At 54.4% G+C, this 8655-nt stretch overlaps 1 protein-coding gene across 1 annotated transcript in view; it reads right to left on the bottom strand.

The window, feature by feature from the left end:
* Positions 1–2871: 2871 nt before the first annotated feature.
* LOC104355060 (rho GTPase-activating protein 39-like) overlaps positions 2872–8655 on the bottom strand; it is a 45903-nt gene continuing 40119 nt past the window's right edge. Inside the window, exons 10-13 of the mRNA XM_086474934.1 lie at positions 7617–7816; positions 6668–6759; positions 5955–6124; positions 2872–5569 (exon numbers count right to left, since the gene is read on the bottom strand). Of these exons, the coding sequence (XP_086331060.1) occupies positions 5375–5569; positions 5955–6124; positions 6668–6759; positions 7617–7816 (657 nt within the window). The 3' untranslated portion in view covers positions 2872–5374. The remainder of the gene's footprint in view (positions 5570–5954; positions 6125–6667; positions 6760–7616; positions 7817–8655) is intronic.

The following is an 8655-nucleotide window of genomic DNA, read 5'->3' as shown; positions in this document are numbered from 1 at the left end:
CACTCACTGCCCTCAAAAGAGAGGGCCCTGATCCTCCTCCATCCCTGCCCTCCACATCCCCCCCCCCCCCCAACCCACCTGGTCTCCCCTGTTGCTCGTGATTTGAATGAAGCACCAGGCTTGGCACAGACAGAATGGAGGAAATGGAGCCGTGAGTGGAGACAAGCTGACATAAGCCACTAGTTCTCCTTTGGCAGACACAGTAGCTTGTAAGACCAGCCTTGGTCTTGGGCTTCTGAATACCTTCATGGATTTGGGCCCTGAACCCTGCCAGCGCCCAGCCGTGACAACTGAGGTCACACAGTCCACAGGTCCTCATTCCTCAGATACAAGCTCCCTTTACAGCACCGGTAAACACTGAGCGCTTCAGACAAAGTGGGAGGGCTTTAGTGGTGAGACAGAAGAAGCTCCAGGTGGAGGTTAGGGCAGGAGGAACCCCTGGGAGATGCAGTTTCAAATCTTCTAGGGCTGGGCAGACTCTTCAGCTGGTGCCCTCTGCTTTGAAAGGGTAAGTCCAGCTGATGAGTGTCTTGATGTGTCCCAGAAGTTTTCCTGCACAGCCACCCAGAAGCACTCAGCTCCAGCGGGGTCCATAAATGGTCCACCTCACTCTCAATACCTCAGCTTTTCCCTGTCCCCTCTTTGTGCCTGAGATGGTTCCCCAGCTGCCTGCACCCACGCCCAGTTCTCTCCACCATTAACTGTGGTTGACAAATGCTATAGGACAACAGGAGCTCTAGAGGCAGCAACGCTCAGCAGCTAAATCAGCTTTCTCCATCTTATTGTTAATGGTTGTCCCACAGACAGTCTATGGGTGTGCCAGAGCCCAAGTCCTGCTCTGCAGAGCCCCAGCTCAGGGCTGTCTCCACTAGCCGGTTCTGCTGAATCTGCCAGCGCTTTGCTGTGCCCACATCAAACCCGCACTGGGGCAACGTCAGGACAGGGACCCTCCCGTCTCTGCCTCCCTCCGGTGCTGCAGGGTTCAAGGTGTAGGCTTGCCTGTTTCTCCAGTCTCGTCTTCCCACAGGGCTGATTTAGCACTAAGCTCAATGTGAGGATTAGGCTAAAAACCTACACGATTAGGCTAAAAATTGGCCTCCCACTGCCCTGGATTTTTGGGGAGGTGGCACAACTTTTGGGCACCTCTGCTTTGAGGGAGAAATGGACCATCTCTGGGAGACTCCTCACATTTGGAAGGGGAGGAGAGAATGCAGGAAGGTTGCCTACCAGGGGGGGTGGTGGGTGAGCAGGACTGGTGGCACTGTGGTTACCACGTCCTGTAAAACACCAGGCAGTTGCCAAAGCTGAGCTCTACCTTCCTCCATCTCAAGTTGAACCTACAGAGGTTGAAAATCCACCTGTGATACCCCAGCAGCTGTCTAGCATCTTCAGGAGCTGGGGTGAAGCATGGACAGCAGACCCGAGAGCATGGTGTCTATCAGCTGCAACCAGCAGCTGGGGGAATTGCTTTTACAATTTTTGTTCACAGATTCCTGGGGCATGATCAGAAATAGCAAAAGGCTCATGCCAGGCTCTCAGAAAAGGAGACTTAAACCAGCCATAAATTCAACAGCACCAGTAAAAGCACCCAGCACTGCAAGGGTGCTGACCCTGTCGGGACACATTACCCTTCCACAACCGGTGGCAAGTCTTGGACAAGCTGCAGTTGCCTCCTCTCTACAAAGAGGCAAAGACAAGTGAGCTGTGTCTCAAGCCACCCTCTGGCACAGGGTCTTACTGGGCTGCTGGCAGAAACTGACAGCAAACCACAAGCTCATTATGAGCCCAGCTGCTGCTCTGGCCACCGATTTTTTAAGCAATCCAGGTATCAGGCCATGGTGATTGCAGGAGTGAGCCCAAGACTCTGAGCCTGAGCTGAAGTGCTTGGTTTGTGGGCTTTTTTGATTTGGCCAAATTATCTCACTTCACAGCAAAGCCTTGGGGAGCACTTGGGCACCAGGCTGCAGGCCCCCACCTAGGAAAGGGCTGCATGGGGTTACGAATCTATCGGCCTTCCTTCTGCTCTCACTTGTCACTACACCCCTCCTGAAGGCTACAGGCCACCTACCAGGCTCCTCCTGCCAGCAAGACTGGGGTGAAGACCCAGGGTTTTGGCCAGCACAGGTGATCTTAAACTGCTGGAGTGGCTGAGGAGCTCTTACCAGCTTTGCCTGAAGTGTATGGTCTTTTCCCAGTGCTGCCAGGACAGGGACCACGCCTACAGCATCAGCAGCACTGGCCAGACCCAGGGCAGTAACTTGCCCCTGCGTGACTGAAGCAGCACAGCCAGCGTTTGTGCCGCAGCCCCACCGCAGCGCACAACCAGCATGAGCCTGGAGCACCACCGCAGACTGCTCCCAGCTGCTCTTCAGAGCAGGGATGGAGGGAAGCTCAGAGATTCCTCCAGTTTGAACATAAGAATGTTGCAGGCGGGTCAGCCCAACAGCCCATCTAACCACCTCTCCAACAGCAGACTATGCAGGGGGAGCACGCCTGTGTGGCCACCGCCTGCAGCCCCCCTGGGTGGGGGAGATTAGCAGGGCAGCCCTCTCATCCTCTGACCACCTGCTTGCGTGGCTATTGCCCATAAACTTCTCTAATCCCTTCTTGAACCTGAAAGGCTCCAGAAGATCCTGTGTAAAGAAGTCTTGTCCTTGATCTGTTTGAACCTGTTCTCTTCCAAGTTTCATTGAGTGTCCCCTAGTAGCTGCCTGAGAGTTAAGAGCAACAGAACCAGCCCGCAGCTTGGTTTCCAAGCACTTACATCATGCTGATTCCCAAACGTTATTCATGAACACTGACATCCAGGCTGAAATCTGCAGCTCCAGGCAGACACAATCATGCTCCAGAAATCCACAAAAAAGACAAGAGTCAACCACGGAAATTGGATTTATTATTACAACAGAGGAGAGGCTGCTTTACTGATTCATATTTACAAATCTGTTGGCAAAGAAAATAAAATCCAGTGTCGTTTATTAGCCTATTTTACAGCCCTGGCAAGAAGCATTCATTTGTAATAGCAGCAAATGCCTATGGTTTGATTGACTGCTACAGCTAAGTGCAAGAATAACACGGATCACCTACACAGGGGCTGGCTGCAGGCGAAACCCGACGCAGGCACATGCATCTGCAGCCAAGGAGGGGGACAGGCACCACCTGTCTGCTCCAGCCCATGGCAGGATGTGCCACCCCAAGCCTCTTCAAGGATTCAAATTTCAGTACAATATGGCTGAGCTGGTAACCCCCTGCCTGTCTCTGCATTTCTGGGAAGGTAGCCCCACCTCTGATGTACAAGTTGTTCAGCACTTCAGAAGACCAAACTGAGCCGAATGGCTTCGAAGCACTGGGACGGGATGGGTATGTGAAACAGTTCCTGGCACATTTTGGTGGCATGTTTGACAGAGTTAATCCTGATGTGGCAGCAAGATTTCTGAACCACAGACACATCTGACAGAAGAGGAGGAACCACGACCCTTGCTCAGCTGGGCACAAACTGTGGAGTTCACCCAAGCAAGCGTGTGCCCGGAAACCCTGTTGATGCACATCAAGAGGCCCAAGCAGCGAGCAGGCTGGGGTACTCTGCACGGGGGACTTTATGCCCAAACTTTTGATACAGATTCAGACAACAGCTTTAAACCTCACTGCTGGCAGGACTCGGCTCTCCACTGCAATCAGGAGAGGATGATCCCAGGTCTCCACTTGAAAGAGAGGGGGATGTAGAAATGCAAATGCAACCTTGGATGCTACCAGCAGCTTTAGCACTGCAGGAGTAATCCCAACATGCAGCTTTTTTCAGGAGTCCCACCTCCAGCAGGGAAAACACTTCAAAGGAAGAGTAACACCAGGATGCTCCTTGCTAAGGAACATGCAACAGTATCCGGGGGCTGGGAGTGGTGGGGGTGGTGGGGTGTGATGGTGGTGGAAACCCAGGCACTGCCTCTGAAAGATGCTGCCCTTGCTGTGCCTCACTCCTGCCGGCACACAGAAAGCCAGAAAGCCGCAGGGGTTTAACAGCAGCGATGAGGACGCCGAGCTGCCTGCCTGACACCACCCCTACACGGACTCCACCACACCTCAGCTGCTCAGACCTGCCTCTTCCCTTCCCGCCCCTTCCCTTCCCAACCCCTCCACGACTCCTGTGGGAATTTGGTGGGACGAGCATAGGTGCCACAGGTGACTCCAGGGAGCATCAGCATTTTGCAGGCACACAGCAATGCTGCTGCTCTGCCTGGAAGGGCACACTTGAGCACAGGAGAGCTTCTTTCTGTTGGGGGCCTTCCCAGCTTTCTTTAGAACAGGGCAGAACCAGGAGGGTGGGCAAAACTGGTGTTCAGTCCCTGGCAGAGCAGCATGGGAAGGACATGGTACCAGGAAGGGGGGCGCCAAAGCCACAGAGGCTGCTCTGAGCACGGTCTCGGATGCTCTTCAGGCAAGCTGGTGTCAGCTCACTCTGCCTGTAGCAGAAAGGAGCTGCAAGGCCACTGGGGTTACCCCTCCAGAGGATATGGCCCTCTTTTGGAGGATGCCAAAGAGGTTGTCTATCCGTTTGTTCTTGGGTGCGTGGCCTTCCTCTCATCCCCAGCCCTCGTGGCGTGGGTGGGTGCTGGTTTAGCTCAGCACAGGGCTGCTGTGCAGCTCTGAAGCTGCCTGAAGAAGCAGGTGAGGTGGATGCTGGGCGGCTCCAGCTTGCCAGGGCTGTGGGGTGTCTGCCTATCCAGCCACCAGCAGCAGAGGCTCAAGCACATCCTCCCCCTGGGCTCCAATATGCTCCCACTGACCAGGGCAGTCCAAGGAACACCTCTGCCTCAGCAAACCCCTCACACCTTCACATCCCTCTACCAACAGCATTGTGGGGCATCAGCACAACCCTCATGCCTCCAACCAACAGTCTGCAGAGGTGAACCAGGCTGGCTTCATAGCCGTGGGATTATCCCCAATGAGGCAGCATCTCCCTTGGGACCAGCTCAAGCCACAACACAGGAGCGATGTCCTACCTGAAGCCAACTCTACCTCCAGAAGCCAGATGGAGAGTCTCACTGCCCCAGGCAGCAGTTTCTCATGGATGACATGGCCCTTTGAATGAGCAACCAGTCCTGTGGCTCCAAGAGGAGGGCTGCCCCCCTCTGACACACACTGGAAGGCCAGGAACCACTGAATCTGGCCTGGCATGTCCAAGGACGTCCTGGTGCTGAACAGCCTGAGCCTTTCAGGAGTGTCTAGTCCTTGTCCTCCAGGTCATACGCTGAGAGATGCTCAGGGGCTAACCCAGGGTGTGACAACAGCAAGGACAATGGAAGAAACCCATGTGGAGGGGAGAAGACTTCGGGCACCCAGCGACTCCCCAGAGCAGTTCTGGACCCCAGGACCAGTGGGCTCAAACCAACCCTTTGATGAAGGTCGTGTCCAAGTGCACTATCAGCATGCGAAGAAAGGACATTTCCTTGCGTGTGTTTTCAAAGATAACACGAGGGTCATCAGACTGGCAGCGCAGGCAGTTGGGGGCCATCACCATGGCCAGGTTATTCACATCCATCTTTGTTCTGCCCACATTTGATGGCTGAGCAAAGATCTGCAGATAAGAAGAAAACATTCAGCTGGAGCAGCGGAAAAGGGCAAGAGACTCCAAACACACGGCCAAAGAAAAGGTACAAGGAGAGCAGAGATGTGGCCTCCCAGCAGGACAATGCCTCAACAGCCACACATTTGTAGGGGAAGACACAGCTGACAGCACAGGAGCCTCCCCTTGCAGATCTCAACCTTTGGGGCTGCCCCCATGCTCTACGAGACCAGGAACACAGTTCATTGCTCCCATAAGGGACAAAGCCAGCAGATCTCCCTCCTTCAACCCCACCTTAAATACAGGTGAGAGGTCCTAAAACCCTGCCGATGGCCCACCACAGCTGTCCCGCTGACCACGCCCCACGTGCTCCAGGCCGGCACTGGGGGCTGCCTACCTGCAGGAAGTGTATGAGGTAACACAGTACCAGTCTGTTGAGCTCTGGCAAAAGCTGCACCACGGCCACGGCAGCGTCGGGGTTCTCGTAATTGCTGATACACTCTTTGTAGAACTGCTGGGGGATCACGGGCTCCTCCAGCTCCCGGTACCAGAGCTTGAGAAGAGAGGCTGGGCAGAAAGCAGAGTACGTAAGAACACTTCTGGTTACCTCCCCACCACCTTCAGAGGCGAACTTGGCAGTGAGACTCAAAGCTTCAACAAAGAGGGCAGAGAAGGGATTCTCTGCACTTGTGCTGTTTCACCTTGTTTCAGTCTTGGCTCTGAAATCCTCGGGCAGCTAAACTGGCCAGTTAGAGAGAAATGCTGGCTCGTATCTACCTGCTCCTCCAGGAAGGGCTCTGGGGCTGCCTAAAGGAGAGGCCAGTGAGACCTTGGAGCTAGAGTGCTGCTCCTGAGCGACTCCCAGCTGCTCTGCACGCTGCCCAGCTTGCACCGCCTCACGGTGCAGGTTCCCCCACCATCCCCAGTGTTTTTAATATGGGCAGTATTTGGAAAGGCAGTGGAAATGCTCAGAATGAAAATCCAGTTGGTGAAGACAGCCTGTGTGCACACCCCAAGCAGCAGCACATCTCCTGGGCTGCTCCTGTCCCTTCCCCTCCACGCTGTGCCATGGCTGAGGCTGCAGCACACGGGCCTGCTGCACTCCCATACCTGGGATGTTTGGGTCACTGAGGCTGCTTGGGATTCTCCACTGATCCACCTGCAACTTCAACGCATTGACTTCATCTATGTCACCAGGTATCCTGCAAACAGATACAGCAAAGGTGCTTTAGAGAGCGAGCAGGGCAACGTGCCTGGCGTGGCAGCTGGCTGGCAAACTGTGGCTCTGAAGCTGCTTCTGGGGCCCCAGGGAGAACGGAGAACACACCAGCATCAGCTACAGAAGCAGTTCCTCAGAGGGAACAGGTTGCCTGGTTTTAGCACAGCTTTAAAGTGGGGCTGGAAGAAACACTTGCCTCCTTCCTAATAGCTCAGACATCAACTACCATTCTGTCTTCAGGAACAACTATCTTCCGTAACTAGGCCTCTGCAGCATGCTCAGTCCAAAGATAAGAAGCATCTCTGGCTAAATATCCCAAGGTATTAGAAAACCCTTACAAGGCAAAGTTGAGTCTTTTGCTGGCTACCTGAAATCAAAGTTAGCTACTGAAAAACTAACACAAATCTTATATAAAACAAACAAAAATGAAACCAAAAAAGAAACCCAAACCAGAATTCCCTATGTTCACCATACAGATTCTTTGCCTCTCTTGATTCCTGCCTTGTGCATCATCAAGGCTGATATGCTACATTTGATGATCTGGTCTGCCAGGGACTCAAGAACTCATCCCTTTCCTGCACTGGCCAACCCCTGCTGAGGAAGTTGATGGAAGTTCAATGCCTCGCCTGGATACGTGCTGTCCTAAGCAGTTCAAGTCACATCTGTGCTGTCCCCTCTGTGCTAATGCACGCAAATGGGCTAAAAGGGGATCCCTGAACCTGTCCAATCCACGGCGGAATGCTATTCTCAGGGAAGCATGTGGAGGTCAATCTTGAATTCTTAGCTTGGAGGACTGACATGTGGGTGGCTCAAAAGTAACACAGCACCCCAAAAGCTCACCTGAAAATCCCCTCTGTCTGTTCTCCTCCCAGAGCCAGGACCTGCTGCGACAGCTGCGTCTGCACCCAGGGCAGCTTGTTACCCGGGTACATGTCCTGCTGCCGCAGCATGATTTCCTCCAGGGAGCTGCCGAAGAGCGATGGTGTCACGATGGCATTCCTGGCATGCGTTATCTCTTCCACCGTCGGTTTACGGAGACCCTGAGGACAGAGAAGAGCTCAGTGCAGCTGTGGCACAGCCAGCCCACAGACAAACATCTACCTGGGGGTGGTGGCGGTGAGTGACCAGGCCCATGCATGTGAACACCTTACTAGCCTCCTGGCAGCACAGTTCCTGTCTGCAGCCCCCAACTCCTAAAATCAGGGGGTGTTCAACTCATCAGGCCCAAGAGGAGCAGAGAAGGTGCTGCCTGTTGGCAGGAGACCACTTTGGAGAGTTTGGGCTGTTTTCGCAGGGGTTCTCTCGCCATGATTTGCACATTGGGGGGCTGCTCCAGCTGTAGCTCTACCTGCTGGCACGGTGGGAGGAAGGATGGAGCTCAGCCCATCCCTGGCCATGGTCAGGTCAGCAAAGTGCCTGTGTACACCAGCCTGGTGCCAGGCGAGTGCCTGGCCATGGGACAGCTGAAAAACAGCCCTTTGACAACGGGAATTCCAGGTATGTCCAACTCCAGGGAAAGCTTCGCTCTCAGAGGTACTAAAACTCTCTGAGAAGCGGGCACCGGGACCTGTTGCTTCTGAAAGATGCCAACACTTGAAAAGGACTTTGAATGTCCCCTGGCAGAGATTTGGAGAAATGCAGAGCGCTGTCACAGGGGTGACAGGCTGCCCAGCGTGGCGGCCGTTCGGCAGTGCCACTGCAGCCAAGTGGGAGGTGTGATGTGGGGAAAGCTCCTGCCGACCCCTCAGGGGGTGGCAACCACCAGGATGATGCGTGTCTGGACACTTCCTGTCCTGCCCCCGTGGGGATGCCGGGAGCCTTCACCTCTCCCGAGGTATTTCAGCTATTTGCTCTCTGTACATGGAGTCCAGATGGCAGG

The sequence above is a fragment of the Leptosomus discolor genome, chromosome 17, assembly GCF_034619465.1.
Source record: "Leptosomus discolor isolate bLepDis1 chromosome 17, bLepDis1.hap2, whole genome shotgun sequence".
Taxonomy (NCBI): Eukaryota; Metazoa; Chordata; class Aves; order Leptosomiformes; family Leptosomidae; genus Leptosomus; species Leptosomus discolor.
This window is presented reverse-complemented; position numbering and strand designations above follow the sequence as displayed.